Below are 20,609 nucleotides of genomic sequence, written 5' to 3'. Positions count from 1 at the left end.
GGCCATAGCTTCTTCCCTCTCCCTCCGCAGTTCATGTCACCGTGGGACCGTGGGATGGGGCAGGGGCCAGGAACCTGGGTTAGAGCCCACACCCCTGCTCCCCGAGAAGGCGCAGACCCACACCTGGGACCATGAGGGGGCTCCCCCCCCGTGGTGAGCACCCTGCATCCCACACAGAGCACGGCTCCCTCTGTCCCCACACCATCAAACCCCAGACCCCCCACGGGGGGTAGTGACAACAGCCTGTGCTGGGCGTCCCCTTCCTGGGCTTTACCAGTTCCTTCTGGTTTGTCTGAAAACAGCCCTGGGAGGTGAGTCCTTGGATTGTCTCCGTCTCACAGGTGCAGCGCGGAAGCTCTGGGAAGTTCACGGCTTTCCCCCGAGCTCAGATGGCTGTCTGGCGGGGGAGCGGGATCGCAACTCAGATCTAGCAGAGGCCGGAACCTAGGGGCCCGTGCATTCTGCTGTGTTGCCACCGTTTCCACACAGCTCAGCCTCCCACGTGAATAACCCGAGGGTTCGCCAAGTGGCCCAACCGTCCCTGCAGGCACTTTTAGAGCATTTGTGTCCCTCCCACGGAGAAACCACTCCATACCTTTATTTAGCTGTTAGCCCTTAGCCACGCCCCCCTCCATCACCTCCCAGCCCCGGCAATGCCTACTCCAGGTTCAGTCTCTGCACACGTGCCTGTTCTGGACACTTCATACGAATGGAATCATTAAGTGTGTGGTCTTTCTTTTAAAAATATTTATTTATTTATTTATTTATTTTTAGAGAGGGAAGGGAGGGAGAAAGAGGGAGAGAGGGAAACATCAATGTGCGGTTGCTGGTGGACCTGGCCTGCAACCCAGGTATGTGCCCTGACTGGGAATTGAACCTGCAATGCTTGGTTCGCAGCCCATGCTCAATCCACTGAGCTACGCCAGCCAGGGCTTAAGTATGTGGTCTTTAGTGGCCGGTTTCTTTTACTTTGCATAATATTTCAAGGTTCATGCATGTTGTAACGTGTATCGGTGTTGTCTTCTTCTTCATTGCCAAGTATTATTCTATTGCATGGGTCTACCACACGTTGTCCATGCACTGATGAACATTTGGGTTGTTTCCGCCTCTGGCCTGGTATGAAGAATGCTGCCGTGGACACTCACATACCAGTTTCTGTGTGGACATATTTTCCCTGAGCGCATACTCAGGAGGAGAAGTGCAGGGTCAAGTGGCAGCTCTGTGATTTCATCGCCACTGTTCTGAGGGAGGTGAGATCTGTCTGTCCCAGCTTTCAGATGAGGAACTAGAGCCTCCCCAGAAGCCCCAGTGACCTGCCCGGGCTGTACAGGGAATAAGTGGCTGAGGAGGACCTGCCCATGGTTACAATGCATTTCGAAAGCCAAGCTCTTTCCGCCTACTCCACCGTGCATTGTGGGAGCAGAATTCTCACAATGTGAAGATAATGCAAAAAAAAAAAAAAGATGCTGTCGGAATTAAACCAACGATCAAGCAGGGTCTGCCCCTGAGTGGCTTACCATTACCAGACCGTTCACGCAACACACTTTATTCAGCACCTACGACGAGCTAAGCTTTGTGCTGAGCGTGGTGGTGGCCAAGAAGGTGAGGGCGTGCTAACCGTATTGAAGAAAGGCCTGGGCGTGCCCGTGGGTAATGCTGCCAGGAGAGAAGTGCAGCGGCTGAGGAAGGCGCCTGGGACGCAGGGTGCAGCCGGGGAAGCCTCTGGCTGGTGAGCTGGGCGCTGAGCGATGAGGGTGAGGAAGAGCAGAAGGGGCTTCCAGGTCAGAGCACAGCCTGTGCAGAGGCCTGGCCGGGCTGCTGGGTCCGAGCAGAAGGCGGGGGGCAGAGACCAGGACCAGAAGCTGAGCAGCAGGCCTGGGCTGCAAACACCATCCAAGGAGATTCGATCTGTCCTTTGGAAGTGTCGTCAGCGGGAATGACAGAGGGTCATCTGAGAGGGAGGAAAATCCCTCCGGAGCAGCAGAGAGGACGGGAGGAGGAGATGAGGTGGGGGCAGGCGGCTGCGGCAGCTGGGAAGGCCACTGCCGGCACCAGTCCCAGCAAGGGGAGAGAGAGCCTGCACACGTGGGGCCGCGGCTGTTGGGATAGGGGAGGCCAGGACCAGGGAGAGGCATCTGGCAAGGAGGGAAGTGTCTGTCAGAGGCAGCTTCTAGGATATGGTGGGTCTCGAAGACTGCCCTCCCCGCTCCTTTTTTCCACCGGGAACCTGTGAATGTGACCTTATTGGAAAAGGGTCTTTGCAGAGGTCACGAAGTTACAGATCTCGAGATGGGAACATCCGGCATTATCCCAAAAGGCCCTGCGTCTGACGATCAGTGGGCCCTCAGGAGAGACGCAGACCGGAGGCCGTGTGAGGAGGGCAGAAGGGGTGGGAGTTATGCAGCCATGAACCCAGGGACGCCAGAAGCTGGGGAGCCAAGACGAGGTCCTCCCCTAAAGCCCTGCAGGCACCCCGATGTGGGACTCTGGTCCCGCCCCCCGCCGTGTGGGTTTAAGCCACGGAGACTGCAGGCATCTCCACAGTCGGCAGCCCTAGGCCAGAGGCACACGGTGTCGCGCAGGTTCTCTGGGCTTTGGAAGCCTAGCCCCGCGCCTTCCTGTGCCCACCTCCAGGGCTCTGGGCTCCCAGGGTGGCGGCGCCTGGCTTCCAGCCGGCAGATGGAGCCGGGGCAGGCTGCAGGGAGAGGAGCTCACCAGGGCTCTGCCTCCTGCTAAGCAAACAACCCCCAGTGTGTTGCCTCATGAGGATTAGTCAAACGATTACGAGCTCTGACTTCCCCTGAGTAATTCCTCAGGCTGCAGGCCCAGGCCTCCGGAGGGATGAGTGGACTCGTCCCTGGTCAGCGAGGACAGGCAGCTGCAGCCACCTCCCAGAGAAGGGCGGTCTCCGTGGGAACCTGCAAGAAACCCAACCCGGCGTGCAGGTGGCACACCCCACAGGGGAACCAGCCGGGTGAACCTGAGGCCACCGGCCAGCCACCAGCCCTACACACCCCGCTCACTGCACAGCAGCGTTTCTGTTGTGCCGGAAGGACTCCGGGGTTAGGCTGATCGAGGTCAGGGGGCGAGTGGCGGCCAGGGCATTGCTCAGATCCAGGCTTCCGAGACAGACACACTTGCTGCCGCCCCTGCTCCAGGGCCTGGGTGGTCTCTGAGGGTCCCGGTGTTCGGGGTTGGGCCAGGTCGAGGTCAGAGTGTCAGCTGCTGGACCGTCACTGGCCAGAGGCCGCCAGGCCTCCCTTCTTGGAGCGCTCTGGTCTCTTCTTCTCCTTATAAAAGCACCAGCCCCAGGACGGGGGCTCCACCTTGGTGGCCTTACCTACCCTTAATCACCTCCCGAAGGCCCCACCGCCGAACCCCATCCCACCGGGGTCTGGGGCTCCACCACGGGAGTCTGCAGAGCACACAGATGTTCGGTGCACGACAGCCCTTCTCACACATGTGCCGTGGTGCCTCACCGGGGTGTTCACTCGCAGCTCTCCTGTAACCAGGGGCAGTGCGGGTCGCTCCGTGGGCTCCTTCGACCGCCATCCGTTCATTCTCCTCGGGAAAGTGTCTGTGCGCGTCTTCTGCCCATTTTTTTTTCATACTTGTGGTTTTTGTTTTCTTGTTATTGGGTTTTGAGAGTTCTTCATATATCCTGGGTAGAAAAACCTTCATTAGATATATGACTTGCAAAAATACTTTCTCCACGTCTGTGGCTTAATTTATCATTCTCTTTTTTAAAATGTATTTTAAAGGTTTTAACATTTTATTTATTTTTAGGGAGAGGGGAAAGGAGGGAGAAAGAGGAAGAGAAGCAGCGATCTGTGGTTGCCTCTCTTGCACGCCCCCTACTGGGGACCTGGCCCACAACCCAGGCACGTGCCCTGACTGGGAATTGAACCAGCAACCCTTTGGTTCATAGGCTGGCACTCAATCCACCGAGCCACACCAGGCAGGGCTGTTTGTTTTTATGTTTAAGCTTTATTGTGTTTTTGTCCATTGTGAACAGGTTTTGAATGAATGACGGCAGACGCCCAACCCAGCACTCTCTGCTCTGGGGGTCGGGGTCTCCAGTGTATTTTCACTCCTCCAAAGTTCAGTAAACTGGACAAAAAGGAGCGCTAACCATGTGGGTGACGTTTTTAAAAAGTCTGTTTCAAACGTTGGCTGACGTGCCGGCGTAGGTCCGCCGCCCTCATCCGAACGCCGTCCTCTGACTCCCCTGCGGCATGGATTTCCATCTTAATAAGAAAACCATCTGTCCCGGCTCCCTTTCAACTTTCTTGGCAAGAACACAGCTCCATGGAGGAAGGAAAAGAGAGGAAACGGGATGCACCCCAGAAGGAGGGATTCCGGTCTGAAGTGAGGAGGAGCTTCCAGATGGTGCAGGCTGCCAGACATGGGGCAGAATTGCCAAAAAGAATGAGAACCCTCTCACCCTGCAGGTCCTGGGGCCACATGCCCCCAGCAGGGCTGGTGTCCACGCTCTCTGTCCTCAAAAGCCGTTGGAAGTCACCTGGGCGGCCCTCGGAATGTGCTCTCCCAGCTGCCCAGCGCCTGTCCCGGGGGTCCCCAGGCTAGCCCACATGGCCCGGGGGGCCCATCACGGAGCTGACGTACAGTACACAGAGCGGTTCTGAGACTCGGGCTTTGTTTTACATCCGGTTTCCTGGAATCCGTGTCTGAGCTGGAGATTTGCATGTAGGTGTGTGTCAGGGTGCCCTTGGGAGCAACAGCTGTGGCAGGACAAAGGAAGCAGATCAGGCACCAGAGGCCTCAGCCCGTTCCAGCCCTGGAGCTGCGGTGGGCCCCAAACCCGGCCCCTGTCTACTCCCCTAGCGACCGGTCCTTGTGAGCACTGCTGGGGAAGGCAGAGGGACCCCGCTGTAAGGTCCCAGCCACTGGGGAACCAAGCAAGTGCCTGGGGGCATGTGGGCCGTGCACTGTGCAGCCACCACCAGGTCTAAGATTGTTGTCTCTTGGTTCTTCGCTGGTCTCTGGAGTAAGACCTCTGCCCTTCCGGCTGAGAACACCAGGAACGCACTTCCAGAGGCCCCTGATGAGACCACGAGTCCATTACCGGCTCCCCAGGCAGGGCAGGAGGAAAAGCCCATCACCTCGAAATGTCCCCATCTAGAAGCTCTCCTTCCCAGCCTTTGGGAGACTCATCTGCACCCGCCACCCATCCGCATGAGAACCCATGCCTCCACCTCCCTGCTGGGACAGGGACCCTTCCTCCTCCCCACGCCCAGCACCCCGGCCGGGCAGGCAGGAGGCAGGTCCCCAGCACATGCCTGATGCACGTCAGCTCTCCGCTCCCAGCGCTCCCCCCGATGGCTTAGTTTCTTTTCTCTCTTTCTCTCACCAGATTTTTTTTTCTGAGCTTTTGCTTCTATTTTCACTCATGCCAGAGCTCCTCTGGATATTACTGAAAAACAAGATCATTCCAGAACTTGGTGATGACTTTCATGTCGCCCGCATGACATATGATTTTGAAATCGAGAGAAGCCCTTGGGTGACTCAGGGAACCCCCAGGAAGGACCTCCCTCCCAAGACTCCCCCACGAGGAAGGTCGTCTCTTGTCCACCCACTGGAGGGCCTTCTGGAAGAAAGGGGAAACGATCCTCCCACGTGCAGCCCCGAGGGGCTCAGCTTCCCCTGCGACCTGGAGGGGGATGGTGGTCACGATACGGATCTCGACGATACAGATCTCGACAATACAGGTCTCGAGAGAGATGGAGGGATGAATGCCAGGGCAGGGGACATTCTCCTGTTCTCTCGTGCTCCTCTGACAGACACCCAAGGCACCTCTGCTATAGGCCAGTGCGGCCCTAGTCCCTGAGCCGAAGGAACCCTATGTCTGGTGCTGTGACGGGGGAGGCAGAGGGAACCCGGAGACAGAGGCCCTCACGCAGGTGGAGGCAGCGTGGAGGACAGCTGGGTGGAGACACGAAGTAGGAGGAGGAGCTGGCCAGGGGAGGACAGGAGTTGAGGGCATGAGGAAGAGTCCAGGCCCAGAGATCGGCACCTGCCAAGGCCACAGGCAGGTGAGGGCCTCAGAGGTTTTGGGGAGGGGACTGTTCTTGTCCAGCCCAAAGGCAGTGATGGAGGGAGTGCCTGGGACAGGGCAGACACAGCAAGCAGGGCCCCAGAGAGGGAACAGCAGGCGCTGGCCCAAGGCCAGGGGCATCGCCAGGAAGAATCGAGGGTCTTGGGAGTGAGAGGAGTGAAGTACGGGCTCCCACGGAGCCCCTCTGGGGTGAGTCCAGCCAGAACAGCGCCGGACACTGCCCTGTCCCTAGAGCCTAGATACTGGGCAGCTCGTAGAAACTCCACAACGGTTCACGGCACGAAGAAGCCGCTAACCACAGCTCCCTCTACCGAGCCCTTCCACTGGGCCGGGCTGTGGCTTCCCACTTCACCTGTGTTGGCCCACTCACAACCCCCATTCTACAGAGGAGCAGACGGGGGCCACAGGACGCAAAGACACTTGCCCCCAGCACGCACTGAGTCAATGGCAGAGCTGGGGTCGGGATTCAAGCCCATGCATCCGGTTTCTGCAGTTGCTGCTGCCGAGTCCCCTCCCGAAAACTGCTCTAGCATCTGCAAGAAGGAACGGTCGCTCCGAAGGGCGGGTATTTATTTCTAAGTCCCCACCCCCACGTGCACACACTTCAAGTAACAAATGCCCACAACAGCCTGCACAGAGTCAGAGGACAGCTTTGCAAAGGCGTCACACTGGCATTGGCTGAGTTATTGGCATAGACCTCCGACGTGCTGACCTGGGTCCCGAGCTTGTTGGTAAACAAGCTCGTGGAGTGGAGTGGAACTCCTGGCCATGGGCATGCCCTTTTCCGCAGGCTGTGTGGAGTGCTCCAGGCGGGCCCGGGAAGCCGGCTAACTCCTGCATCCCCCCACCCCTGGGTTCCAGGTCACCCCGGTGTGGAGAGTCCAGGAGGCTGCTGGTGGGGAAGCGACACAGAAGTGTTCTTTCTCCCTAGGAAGCCAGGCTCACGGCCGTGGCCACATGCCCGTCTCCCCTTCATGCTGTGAGGAAACGACACGGACCAGGAGCAAGACCCTGGCGGGGGCCTGGTGTCCCTTCACCCTCCCAGCCACTGCTGGGGGTGGGGGAGGGGGTCCTGTCCTCTCCTCTCAGGGATGGAGGGCCCAGGGCTGAGAGAGGTCAGGGACTCCTCCAAATGTATCTATCAGGGCTGTAGGCGTGGCTCCCTACCGCTTCCTCCGTCAGCCAAAGCCCGAGTTCGAGTTCGGGGTGGCTGTTGGTTGGTTTCTTTGGGGGAGAAAAGGATGATACAAATGAGTCTTTCACTTCCCAGACCCCACCCAGTGCACTTTGAAGATGTGGAAATTTTATTAAATCCCTCAGCACGACTTCTTTCTAGATTTTCTGTGGTTTACCTCTCCCTGGGTCTTTTTGCTTACGGCCTTGGCTTTCCCCCCTCTTTCTTTGCTGTGTCCCAAATGGACCAAGCGCCAGCATGTCTAGTACTTGCTGGACGGTTTATGCCCGGACGGTAAGTGCACACTGACCTGGCACACGAGGGGTCCCTCTGTGTGCTGGAGTCCCCGCGATGAGCCTGGGTGCTCATCTGTCTGGCTCCCCCTCTCCTCCACTCCTGCCCACTGCGGTCCAGCTCCGGGCATTTGCTCATGCTGGTCCCCCGGGAAGAATGCCTTTGCTCCTTCCCACTGACGAGAATGGGTCCCTTCTTCAGGGCCTGAGTCTCTTCTGGCCACAGGGCGTTCTCACCCCCTCAGCGGCTGGAGGAGGGCTGTGTCTGCCTCATTGCTCTCATCGGCCAGCCCCACTCGATGATTACCTCCGAAAAGGATGGGATGTATCGTAAAGGCATGAATTATGTATTTTAGAAAAACTCACTACCGCCCCCCTGCAATCTGGTTCTTCCCGCCCCTGCTCAGGCCCAGGCCAACCCGTCCGTCATGAGTTCCGCTGGTACTTCGCAGTAGTGTGTGCTCCTGGACCACGTGCATCCTATGAGGTGCCGCAGCTGTCTTGGAAACAGGGGTGGGCCTCCGGGCCTCCGGGGCTCACCAAGCCTCCAGCCAGGCTTCTGCCCACCAGTGCTCGCGCCTCCTACAGGCCGAGTCCCCCCTGGGTCTGGACGGCCCCAGGAGGTGTGCGGAGCGTCGGTAATAGTTCCCGGTCACAGGTGAAGTCGCAGAGACACAGATGAGTGAACAGAGTCACCTCAGGCCACAGAGCCAGTAAGAAAGAGAGTGAAATTGGAACTTGGGTCTTCGGACCCACCCAGCTGTTCTGGGAAAAGCGCTCAAGGACGCCTGAGTTCCCTCACCCTGACTCCCCGAGCGCCCGGCTCCGCAGAGCTGAGGTTAGCTAAATGCCTGTTGCAATCCCTCCGGGCAGCCAAACCCTGGTTCTCAGCTGCGACTTGATACGTGTCCTCGGTGGCAGCCCTTTCCGTCCCCGGGGGTCAACGTCCACTCCACTCGGGTGAGTCATCAACAGCCGGCCAGCTGTCGCCTCACCTTTCGCTCCGTGTGGTGTGAGGCTGGTGTTTTCTGGCTGGCACTAACCAGTCACCTCTGACAAGTGGTTAGATGCAGGGTATTGCCCGAAAGGCAAACACGGGCCCACAGGGATCTACAAACATCGATTTGTAGAAAACCAGTGCCCCAGGGGTGTCGGGAGCCGGCTTCTCCCCGTGTGGCTCCCGTGGGCGGCTGGCCGGACGTCACCTGCCTCAAGGAAACGGATGGGACCGAGCTTGCCGTCACGGGCCTGGGGACAGATGGGAATGCTCGGCCGAGCTGTGTGGGTGTGAGCCAGCATGCTCCCCGGTTTGCACTTCTCCTGTGAAACTCAGATTCTTGGGTCAGCACAACCCCCTCCAGGCCCCGTCCGTTCTGCCCGTCCTGCTGAAACCCCAACCACAGTGGGTGGGCGGGCGGGCGGGCATGCCTGGATGATTAATAGCCAAAGCCTCATGCTGGTGTCAGGCTACTCGCGAGGGACTTCTTTATTTCAGCGCCGCCGCCGGAGTGTGTGGAAGGCGGGCGGCTCCTAGGAGAACCCTGGTGAGCGTGGGCAGGCTTTGGGCGCTGGCCTGGCCCCCGCCCCGCTCCCTGCCAGGGTTTCCCACGGAGCTCCCCAGGGCAACTGTAGGTGCTTCCAGACACCCATTTCTCTTACTTGAAGAAACCCACAAGCACTGTAATGTGTTTTAAAATCTACTTAGCACATCAAACCGGTAATTTTGTGTATATTTTGATTTAGAAGAAGGCCGAAGGGTTTTCGAAGTGACTTGGTTAAAGTAGAAAACTAAGCAAAAAACAACGCTGGCCACGGCGGGTACGGGAAGGCTCTGGTGGCGGAGCTCGGACAGCCGCAGTCCGGGAAGCGCTGCGCTCCTGGGGGATCTGGGGTTCTTGCCCAAAGTGCCGACTGAGCCCAGAGCCAGCTGGGGGGCGGGTGGCTAGCGATCCCCCTCTCTCTCTGGAAGCATGTCAGCCCATTCCCAAGCCTTCAGTGTGTATGAAATTTAGGTTGATCGGGGCAAGCAGAGTGAGGACATTTTGGTTTGTTTTCGAGACGTCACCGTGTTGGGGGGCCCGAGGGCTGGAGATGAACGGATGCCACCTTGAGGGGTGACTGGTGACCATCGGCGGGGGGTAAGCCTGAAGGGGCCGGAAGGGAGGGGGTGATGAGTGGACCTGGATGCCGTGGGTCATCTGGCTTTCGACGCATCGGAAGGTTTGTCTTTTAAGGAAAAAGATGCACAACCCTTGGAACTTACCTACGGCCTTTTTTAAGCTGTTGACGCAAGGACGCGGTGTTTCAGGACTGCACCTCTAGTGTTTGTCGCTCCTTTCGGCTTTCCTAAGCCAACGAACGTTCCTTGTTCTGGGCTTGTCCTGTATGCCAGATACACCGCCATCCCATGGAGTGTGAATGACCGTCCGCCGGGAAACTTGTAAAAGAGACTCCCAGGCCTGCCTCCCAGGACTCGGATGCAGTCAGTCCGGGGTGGGACCTGGGCACCTGCATTCTAACAAGCTCTCCAGAGCTCGGTGTTCCTGGACCTCACTCCGGGAAACCTGGAAGCGGAGGGAGTGTGTGACTCAGAGGTGATTTCACTCCCCAGACACAGCCAGTGGAGGGAGAGGACACGCACCCTGAGTCTCAAGGACAGGAGGAAATAGGTGGGAGGGAGCTGTCACCACTGCCACCCAGCCCAGGGGTCTGAGACATGACCCCCTGACCCTGCGTGTCCCACGCTCTTGCTGTATTGTATTCCGGCCAACCTGGAATTACTAGTCTAGTAGAAGAATCATGTCAGGAACGTCGGGGCAGAAACGAGTAGCAACAAGGTGTGGCCTCCCAAGACCCCGCCCACTACTGCTTCTCCTCTGAATAGAGGGAGGCCCTGAGGGAGCCTCTGGAGGAAGTTGGTGGTGACAGGTGGTGTGTGGCTAAGGCAGGGCCAAGGCCAAGGGCTGCACCTTGGATTCCACACCCCACCGCCTCTCCCCAGGGCCCGGGTGTGAGCTCACCTTGATGAAAGGGCATCGGGCCCAGGGGTTAGGTGGGCCCGGAGCATCCCGCTGGGGGGACCAGCACTGCTGATGCTGGGGTTTCCTCGGGGAACCCGCACACCCGTGCCGTGGTCTGGCTCGGGACACGGTCAACCTTCACCACGAAGTCCTTTCCCATCAAGCCACAGCTTGGTCACCGGGGGCATGCTTTGGGGATGGGGAGCCCCATTCCTCACAAGCTCCAAGACCCTGCACAGGAGGACTGCAGGGTGGGGCGGGGCCCAGCTTCCTCATCTGCACCCAGGGCCGATGGGAAGGTTCACGCATAGTGTGTGTGAGGAGTGCAGGGCGAACTCTGCAGAAGGCAACTACCGCTGGTCGGCGGGGGACTTCACCGGTGCTAATCCACGCCCGTTTCTTCTTGTTCAGTCTCCTGAGGACACAGAGAACGTTCCAGTTCTCATTCATTCTTCACCAAAGGGTCACTGAGGCTCCGCGCCAGGTGCTAGGGATTCCTGGGTCACAGCAGAGCCTGCAGAGAACGGCCCAGAGTGAGGGGAGGGGCCCCCAGCTGCCAGGGCACAAGTGCCAACAGGGTTCTCGACCTCCGTTGCACCTTGCACCCTTGGGTGGTCCGGCAAAGTGTTGCACCCCTTTTCAGAGCAAAGCTTTTAAAAGCTAAGATTACAAAGGAGGCCAATCATATTGAAAGTACCGCCACTGAAACATTTTGAAACAGGAATTTGTGATCTAGTAGATTTGCCTCTTTATTAAGGTTTAATAAGTACTGTCTTTCAGCTCTTCGAAGACTTCATTTTGTCCTCCTTCTCTGTTGCTGTCTTCGGGGATTCCGGATGCACCTGTGTTGGCCTGCTGGTGCCCCGCAGCTCACTGACGCCCCGTCTGCCACGTTCTCTGTGAGTGTTCCATTTTCGTTGTTTTTTTGTGCCCGTCTTCTGGTGATTCCGTTTTCCCAGTTTCTACCGCTGTATCTTCAACCTCGCAATCTCTTCCGCAGCCGTGTCTCATCTGCTGTTAACCCCACACAATGCGTTTTTCATTGCAGATACACATTTTTATTTTCTGGGAATAAAGTAGTTTTAATAAAGAAACAAAGGTAATTTGATTCGAGTCATTTTTAGACCCTCTCTGTCCCTCCACAGCACACTGTGCTTTCCTCTGCCTTTCTGAACATGTGGAGTTTATCTTCATGGCTCTTTTATGTCCTTTCCTATTAATCCCACAGCCACGGTCATTTCTGAGTCTATTTCTATTGACTAATTTCTCTCTTTATCATAGATTACATTTTGGCACTTCTTCTCATGCTTGAACTTTCCAAACTTGATGTTGAACCTTCAGATATTGTTGGTAGCTGAATTTCTCTTTTTGGGTATTCTTTTAAATGTTGTTGAGCCTTGTTCTGGGACTCAGCTAATTAGAAAGAGTTGCATCTTTTTCATCAGAGGTCAGCGAATTACAGCCCGGGGGTCACACGTGGCCCCCTATCTCTGTGTGGCTCACAAGCGAAGAAGGGTTTTCGTGTTTTCAAACGGCTGAAAAAGAAAATCAGCAGCATCTTATTTTGTGGCACATGATAGTTATATGAAATTAAAATTTCAGCACCTGTGAATAAAGTTTTATTGGCACACAGCCACTGTCGATCCATCATTTCCGCATCGCCCGTGGGGGCTCTCCTGCTCCTGTGGCAGACAGAGGGGAGCCGTGGCGACAGAGACCAAACGTCCCGTAAAGCCGAGGCCATGACTGCCTGGCCCTTCACACAAACCTCCCCCTACCCTTGCCTTCGAGGCTGTCTCTCTAGCATTGTTGGGCAGGACGAGCGCATCCTCTGGTCCCTCGGCTCCGCCCTGGCTGATGGGAGAAGGAGCATGCAGGGGCCTGTGGGGGTCTGCGGGGCCTGGGTTTTCGTTCCCTCTGATCCTCCGAGAGGTTCTTTCCCAGCCTCAGGTAGTTCCCTCAGACGGGAGCTGAGGATGACTCAGAGGGAGACCCTCCGACAGTCCCCAGAGCTCGCCGTCTGGGCAGCGCTCCCCTGTCCCGTCCTCTGCTTCCCACGTCCCTGCTGCTTGGCCTCCCTGCCTCTTCAGTCCCGCGACTCACACAGACTGACCCCCCACACCCCGTCCCCCCACGGCAGCCTGGGAACTCTCCCGGCAGCCCGCCAGGGCTGGCGTCCCATGCACTGTTCCATGTATGTTGTCTGGATTTTCATTTGTTGAAGGTGAGAGGGTACGTCCAATCTCTGTTAGTGCCTCATCGCCGGGAGTGAGCGAAGGGCTGTATTTTAAAAGAAGAGGCCGGTGTGAATTTATCTACAGCAACAGGGATGCATATGAAAATAGTTATCATTTTTTCTGGGCGATGGAGTCAATAGGTTCATCCTACTGGAATTTGTCACCTGCATTCGCGATGGTAGGAGACGCTCAGGTCCAATTAGAGGTTGGTGAAAGGAGAGATGTAATGTCCCCCCCCATGCTAATTCATAAACCTTCTGAATTTTTACCCGCAGTTCCCTGGGGAATCCATGCTGTCCTGGACAAGGAGTCTTGGGCTAAGAAGCTAACAGTAATTTTTTTCTTGCGTATCAAAGAACCTTTGGTTGGCCGTCTCGCGGCACTTGTTAATTTTCTTCACACGGTCCCATGTTTTGTATAAAACAGAAGCCTCAGATTTTCCTCTGTGGGCAAAAACATCCCCCTTCCTTTCAACACTGCATCTAGGTTTCATCATCCCCAGCCTTGTTTTTACTGTTCTCCAGCCAAATCTGAACTACGGTGACCCTAACCAGCCTGGAAGCTCGGCCTGGGGCCCCCACAGGGCCCGCCCGCCCGCCGGCCGGCCTGCCCTGACCCTGAACGGCCACCATCCCGCACAGGACCCAGCCGCATTCCGACTTCTTCCTCAACACGCTGCACTTCTGGGTGGCATTCTGTTCACGACAGAGGACCATCCTGGGGTGGCTCCCTTTCATAATTATAGCTTGCTTTTTCTTTTTGTTTTTGTTTGCAAACTGATGTTGCATTTGTGCATACAAAAATTCCCACTAAATGTTTCTCTCTGTGGCCATACATGTTTATGATCTTGTTTTAAGTTTGGGTCCTTCTGCTGTCCACTGAATGATGACCAGGGCATCTGCAAGGGCTGGATTGCACCCTGCCCAGTGGCAGGGTGGACCGAGAGAACTGGAAAGGTTTCCACTCTATTATACTTAAAAATAAATGACAATAGCCAATTAGCACTATTGATCACCGTTAGTAATCACTGCATAGAAAAGGAATATACAATTGGGTGATGAATAGAAATAGATACAATTAGGTTCCTTATTGTTATCAGCCACGACTCATACTTCTCACTAACCTTTACTTTTTTTTTTTCTTTATAGTAATTGCTTCTTTTAATCCTGGATTTCTTGAGGCTTGAGTAGAATTCTTATTTCAGTAAAACCTTTACGATTGAGATTTGAAAGCTCTTCTTAGAAGATTGGCAGAGGCTTGGCTGCCAGTTGCATTGGGGGCACCGAGGGCCCCCGAGCTGCGTGTTTTACGTGGACTGCACGGAGGGCTCTCCCCTCCTTGCCCTCTGCAGCAGCAGCAGCCTCTCGGCTCCCTGGTTCACGTCACTCACAGACCGCCCAGTGCCCGCCTCAGGTGCTGGACACAGTGACTCCCAGCAAGCCCAGGGCCGTGCGGTCTTCACCTAGACCCAGTTCTAGCCCATTTCCTTCGCCCCAGGGCGACCCCTCGAGCGAGTCACTCCCCATCCTCGCCTCCAGCCCCGGGCACCACGGACCTGCTCTCCGTCCCCGCAGAGCTGTCTGTTCTGGACATGTCACGCATGTACATCACGCATGTACATACATCATGTCATGCATGTACATCACATTCAGCCATGCTATGTATGGCACGTCCACTGTGTGACCCACCACGTTCGCGTAGCCATTCGCCATCTGGACATACGGGTTGTCTCCACTTTTTCGTGATTATAAATCATGCTCCTTAAGAACTTTCCTAAGTCCTTGTGTGAATGTAGGTGTTCGCGTCTCTTGGAAATTCTGTGTGGGAGTGGACTTGCCGGGGTGTGTGATACATTTGTTAAAGTTTTGTTTTTTTTTTAAGCCAAACTTTTCCAAGTGGCTGCACCGGTTTGTACGCACTGACTAGCACATAGGCAACGAGAGGTCTGCTCCCCTTCCATTTTTTTTTTTTTTGATTAGTTCCCCCTTCCACAGTTCGATACAAGCTAGAAGGCAGGGTTCCAAAATGTACCGAATTTCCAGTACAGCTGAATAATCCGCCCTCATGATTTGCCCCATCTCCCAATCAGAAGGGTTTGAATTGTTACCAGATTTACTAAAGCAGTTTGTTCGTGCAACGGGTTTTCTGTTTCCTCTGTGTCACTGTCCTCTCTATGTGGCAGTCACATGGCCGTCTGTGGGATTCAGTTTTGTGCATGTCTGTCTGCCCCGACTAGACAAGACTCCCTTCATAAGGGGATCTTTGTATCCAGGGATGAGCACGAAACCCGGCCACGTAGGGGGCCTTAAGAAGTGTTTGTTGAATAAACAGGTGAAGCTGCAGTGCGCACATTTGGCTGAAATGTGTGCTGATTCCCACGTCGGCCGGCTTTCCGTCCAAAGGGCCGTGTACCTCCCCACGTTCATGGACAATGAGACACGGAATCTCGGGCTTAAAGAAACCCTGAAGGGAAGCCTGAGCCCTTGCGTTGACAGGGAAAACCTGGGGCCTGCAGCTGTGAAGGGAGCTGCCCAAGGGCATCCACCTGTGCCCGTCAGGACTGCGGAGGGCTCACTCCCGTCCCGGAGGGGGCCTGTCACATGCGGGGTGCACCGGAGTGTTGGGGACACGGGGAGTGTTGGGGGGACGGGGGTGGGGCTGCAGTGTGGCACGATCCTGGGTGTATGATTCTGCAGAGCAGGGTGTGGAACTGCCCACCAGCATTCTAGGAGGTAAGGGTGGGAGGGGACGGGTCAGAGGTCGGGGGCCAGCTGGGAGCCTGGGCCACAGTCTAAGCGCCAAGCCGGGAAGCAGGGCCCGGACTTGGCGGGGCCTTCGCAGAAGGAGCGAGGGAAGAGGGAAGCACTGGGCTGTGCTCACTGTGTGGCTGACTGGGGCCGCGGGCCTGGGACACGGTGGTCTCAGTAATGGAGTAAGGGAGACGGGACAGAGAGCAGGTGGGCTGGTCGTGGGTGTCCCCTGGGGTCCTGGGGCAAAGAGCCTGGTGGGTCAGATCGCTGTCTCCGCACTCACTAGCAAGGGACCTCAGGCAAATGATTCAATGACTCAAAGCCTGGGTTTCCTCATCTGTAAAACGGGCCACCAACCCCACCTTCAAGGGGTGTAGGGAGGATTCACTTCGGTGACACGTTTAAGGCACTTGGACCTGAGCCTGGTGTGAGTGGAGCCAGCAACCAGCTGATGGTGGGCTCGGTTCCCCTTAGTCTTGTGATTTCTCTCTGCCCCACGCACCCTCAGTTGGGGGGGGGGCATGTTCAGCTGGATGTGGCACTCAAGGTCGCGGCTGCTCCAAGCTGGACCTCCGTGTTCAAAGTTCTAGATCAGGCGAGAAGGGAATGATCTCATCTTTGGGAGTTCGCGGTAATGTTTTCAACTTACCCAATTGAAAGTTTCTGAAAGGAACTAGCACATAAAAAAATGCCATGTTCACAGGCTTGTCCAAGCCTTAAATCAGTCACATCTGAAAACACGATGGAGCTCCAGCGTCTGCTGTGGTTTTCAAATGTCACCCACGGGGCCGCGGGTGATCTGGGGTGGGACTCGGGGGCTGCCCCGGGAGGGGGGGAGCCGGCACTCCTGCCTTGCCTCCATGAGCAAGCCTGCCCTTCCGGTTGCTTGTGTTGTTGGGGTTCTCAGCGAGAGAAACATGGTGTCCGCTGCAGGACAGGGGGCCCGTCGGGGGAAGGCTCCTGCCATGGAAGTCGGACGCGTGTGCCAGAGTGACGACGAAGACCAGATGTCTACATCCTCAAAGATGCAGACACGTTTTACATAAAACTTCACATTCTTTAATTGGAGAGACAAATATACAAAACATAGTTTCCGGAGACTCAAAAAAGGCAAAAGTTTCACAAGATATACATGCTATACTTTTTCCATAGCTGAATACGGTCATTTGGCATTTTCCAATCGGACACCGGTATCTCCACTAATATCTTGCATTCTCTTTAGAAAGACTTGGGGAAAAGTGCAACTCGAATCTTGCACGGACATTTCATGCTGGGCTCTCTCTGTTTAGGAAACAAACCATTTCACAAAAGAACCGCATTCCATGAAAAGTATGTTTGTTCTGGCTTCAACTTAATCATTTCCTCAGGACGCCTGATTCAGATAAAGCATCTTAAGAAATTCAAAATCACTTAGCTTGTAGCAACGGAATGTCACACTACTCTCTGAATTCCATGAAAATGTTTTCAAAATTCACGCTGCCCTTTCCAGACCAGGTTTTTCAACGGAAATGTTGTTGGTCTGCAGCGGTCACTGCCTCTCAGATGTCAAACTCAGTGGTTTTCTGCATTTAAATGGACATGCTTTGCGCACATGTCTACGCTTGTTCACAAAGGGTTCGGTTTTTAAAGGTGGACTTTGAATGTATTTTGAGATTCTCCAGAAATCAGCAGGGAGGAGGGGAACATGGAATTAAGGATGCAGACTTGGAGACCAGACAAGCTAACTTCCTGTCCCAGCTCAGCCACCCACTGGCTCTATGAATGTCCACGGGTTACTCCCTTCACTGGGCCTCAGTTTACTCATCTGGAAAGTGGGAACAGTAACTGTAGCACACTCATCAAGCAATTACAGGAGTTAATACATGTGTAAGCTGGAATAGCACCTGGTATACAGTCAGTGCTCAATAAATTATTCTCTACTCTTGGTTTCCGAATGTATTCAGGATATGAGGTTGGTTTCGTTGAATATTCTAGTTGGTGAAAGGGTGCTATGAAGACTATTAACAGGTTAGCACCCTTCACACAATTAGAATATAACCAACGAGATTCAGTTTACAGACTGCTGGCTGTCAGGCCGCCGCCTTTGGGGGCCTTTGGGGGCCGAGGGGGCATCAGAGAATGGCTGGCTCAGCACCTTTGCTTTGTGGTGGAGACCCCAAGGTCCTGGGTGGGGAGGAAGCCACTCGCGGAGAGCCACCGGGCAAGGCAGAGAACAGTCGAGACGTGGTGGCTTCCCACGGACAACAGTGCAGAGCCGGGGGCGGGGGGCGGGGGGCGGGGGGCGGGCAGCAGCGGCCACGGCCCAGACCGGCCCGCTGCACGGCATCCTGTGCAGCCGGAGCGACAGCGAACAGCTCCTCCCTGTTTGCAACTGTCACTAGTCACTAGACAACGTGACCCTTTATGGGTGATAAACTGGCTTCACTTTCTCGCCTCACGCTGTCACTCACTGTGCTGGCAGAAAACGCTTGCAACTGGGGTGTTTCTACGTGTTTCCATTTCAAATATCCCTCGAAAGACACGGCTCGGTTGGAACGACAACACAGATACAAACAGTCTGGAGCGGGAGACACGGGCAGGCCGGGCGCCCCAGCCTGCACCAGGGAGCAGGGCGCAGCGCGGGCGGCGCGCCGGCAGGACAGCTGCGGAGAGTCCGAGTTTTATTTTAAGTTACAGAATGCTTGAAAATCAACAATAGGCTTTCCTTGAGTTTTTATTGTAACATAGAAAAATGCTTTCGGTGACACTTAAAACCTTCGAGCGTTACCCCAAACGAGGCATGCAGTGCAGCCGGTCCGAGCGCCCGGACGGCGCGCTCTCTCCAGGCGGCCGGGGCAGGAGGTAGGCTGCTGAGGGCTCCCTGCGGGGAGGCGGGTCCTTCCTACTCGGACTCGCGGTGTCTCTTCTTGTGGTGGCTCTCGATCGCCCTCCTGAGCACCTCCTCCTGGACCAGGTCGCTCATTCTCACGTCCGTGTGGCTGCAGCCGATTTTAGGGCAACTGGGAGGGATTAAAAAAGTAAGTCAGGTCACTCGACTTGAATGCCTTCAGCACGAACTTCTTCCCCACATGCGCACCGACGGGAGGGCATTCTACCAGAAAGCAGCGTGGTTTAGGCCTTGGGAGTGACGTGCGCGCATCCACGAGCTCACTGAGGCCCACCCGGCCGGGCCCTGTCCCCAGTGGGGTGGGGGGGCACAGGCAACGCCCACCCCATGCCCACTCCCCGGCACGGCACTCACTGCCCAGTGGGGGACACAGGCGCTCACTGAGTCCCCAGACAGGTGCAGACTGGAAGTTCTATTTGTGTTAAGTGTGCTATGAAGGCAAGGAGGACGGCTGAGCGGGGGAGGGATGCCAGGACGCCAGGCTTTGCCAGCGGGGGTCAGGGCAAGCCTCGTGGAGGTCTCCTCTGGAACAAGTGCCCCGTGTGGCCGGGCCGGGCAGCAGCGCGTGTAGCAGCCCAGGGGGCAGCAGCCCGCAGCCCGCAGAACAGACGCGGTCAGGGCGTGCTCAGGGCGACTGCGACACCTGGGGCAGGAGGGAGGGGGCGCCCTGGAGGTGAGGCCAGGGGCGGAGCAGGGCTTTGGGTCTGCTGGTCAATCGGAGGACAACACAGCGGAGGGCTTGCACCAGGGAGGGTGTGGTTCGGTTGTCATTCAGAAAACAAGGCTCCGGCTGCTTTGTGGGGAACACAGGCAGGGTGGCCGCCGGGACAATGAGGGGGGGCCTGCACCAGTCCGGGGCGGGGGCAGTGTGGATGCGGGTGGCGGCAGCAGCGGTGACCTTCGGGACGGAACGGAGAGCAGACCCTCGTGGACCTGCTGCCGGATCGCAGTGAGAAGGGGGAGAAGAGCTCCATTCGGGGCTCGGCCTGAGCCGGCGCGCGACGGGTGGCAGGTGCCTTCACCTCTAAGGGGAACAAGGAGAACACCAGGCCGGGGAGGAACCGAGAGTGCTCACAGGTGCGTGTTCCCCCTGAAACACCCGCAGGGCCTCGGGGGGCGGGGGGGGGGGGCTGAGTGAGCCGGTGGGGACCTCGGCTGTGGCTGTGGCTGTGGCCGGAGGGCTCGGCGGTGACTCACCCACATGCGGGCGGGGAGGAACTTACACGCAGGGCTCTGTTTGGATGTGGTCTCCCCTCTGCAGGCAGAGGGTGGGACGCAGTCACCTGATTTCTCCCCAGCATGAGCAAGCCTTTGGTGGAGGAAGGCGCCCGGCGCTTGGAGTCAAGCTGACCCAGGTCTGAATTCCGCCTCCACCGCCCACTCGCCAGTTGTGAGACCGCGGGCGACTCACTTTACCTTTCTGTGCCTCCGCCGCCCCCGATTTAAGATGGGGAAGAGGCGCTGTCCCGCGCCACTGCAGGCAGCCCCTGCCCGGTGTCGTCCGCTCCCTGCCCGATCCCCGCTTGCTCCCCCATCGCCGTTCTAATGCGTTTTACAGCTGAGGATCTCCCTGCCCGCACACGTGCAGCACACGCACACCCACTTCCACGCACTCGCTTGGCCCTGCTCTGCGACGTGTCCCGTGCTGCTGGGTCCCAGGCCCCCAGCTGTGAAATGCAAATGCAGGTTCCCGCCCACATGCAGCTCCGGCCTAGTGATCTGAGACAGCTCCCCAAATAGCACGGGTACAGTGAGATCAAGAACAACATACGAAACAAGGTCAAAAATAATAAACACAAGAAGAAAGATATAATGGGGGTGGGGGTGGGGGGGAGACAGCGGGTCACGGGACCCAGGACCCTCGCTTGCCCAGCAGCAGGCAGTCCGGCGGGCCGGCACGCAGGAGAAGGGCGACTTCACACGGGAGGGACGGCAGTCGCTGTGAGGGACGGCATGCGTGTTCGCAGTGTTCACAGTATTAAAGCACTAACCGTGCCCCGATGGTCAGGCACAGGTGCTGAGGTGCGGCTCTGACAGGGCCGCCGCGGGGAAGGGGAGCGGGCGAGGCGGCCCAGGTGTGTCTCATCCTGATGCCTGGGCTTTGCCCGGCACAGAATCGCCAATTTGCTTACAACACGATGAGACTTTTTTATTTTTGTTAGCGTTTGCATA

General features: G+C 56.6%; 1 protein-coding gene and 1 long non-coding RNA gene across 3 annotated transcripts in view; both read right to left on the bottom strand.

Moving 5' to 3' along the window:
* Nucleotides 1-4,687: 4,687 nt before the first annotated feature.
* Nucleotides 4,688-7,739, bottom strand: LOC118501905. Its single transcript, XR_004904558.1, has 3 exons — nucleotides 7,561-7,739; nucleotides 6,514-6,609; nucleotides 4,688-5,434 (listed from the first exon to the last, which is right to left on the bottom strand). It is a non-coding gene; the product is annotated as an uncharacterized LOC118501905 (long non-coding RNA).
* Nucleotides 7,740-16,593: 8,854 nt separating this feature from the next.
* Nucleotides 16,594-20,609, bottom strand: part of NSMCE2 (NSE2 (MMS21) homolog, SMC5-SMC6 complex SUMO ligase) — a 205,187-nt gene continuing 201,171 nt past the window's right edge. The window contains exon 7 of one of the 2 annotated variants that reach the window (XM_028534065.2): nucleotides 16,594-18,549. In XM_028534065.2, the coding sequence (XP_028389866.1) occupies nucleotides 18,432-18,549 (118 nt within the window). In that variant the 3' untranslated portion in view covers nucleotides 16,594-18,431. The remainder of the gene's footprint in view (nucleotides 18,550-20,609) is intronic. The other variant, XM_036031415.1, reaches the window with a different exon arrangement.

Source organism: Phyllostomus discolor, chromosome 7, assembly GCF_004126475.2.
Source record: "Phyllostomus discolor isolate MPI-MPIP mPhyDis1 chromosome 7, mPhyDis1.pri.v3, whole genome shotgun sequence".
Taxonomy (NCBI): domain Eukaryota; kingdom Metazoa; phylum Chordata; class Mammalia; order Chiroptera; family Phyllostomidae; genus Phyllostomus; species Phyllostomus discolor.
This window is presented reverse-complemented; position numbering and strand designations above follow the sequence as displayed.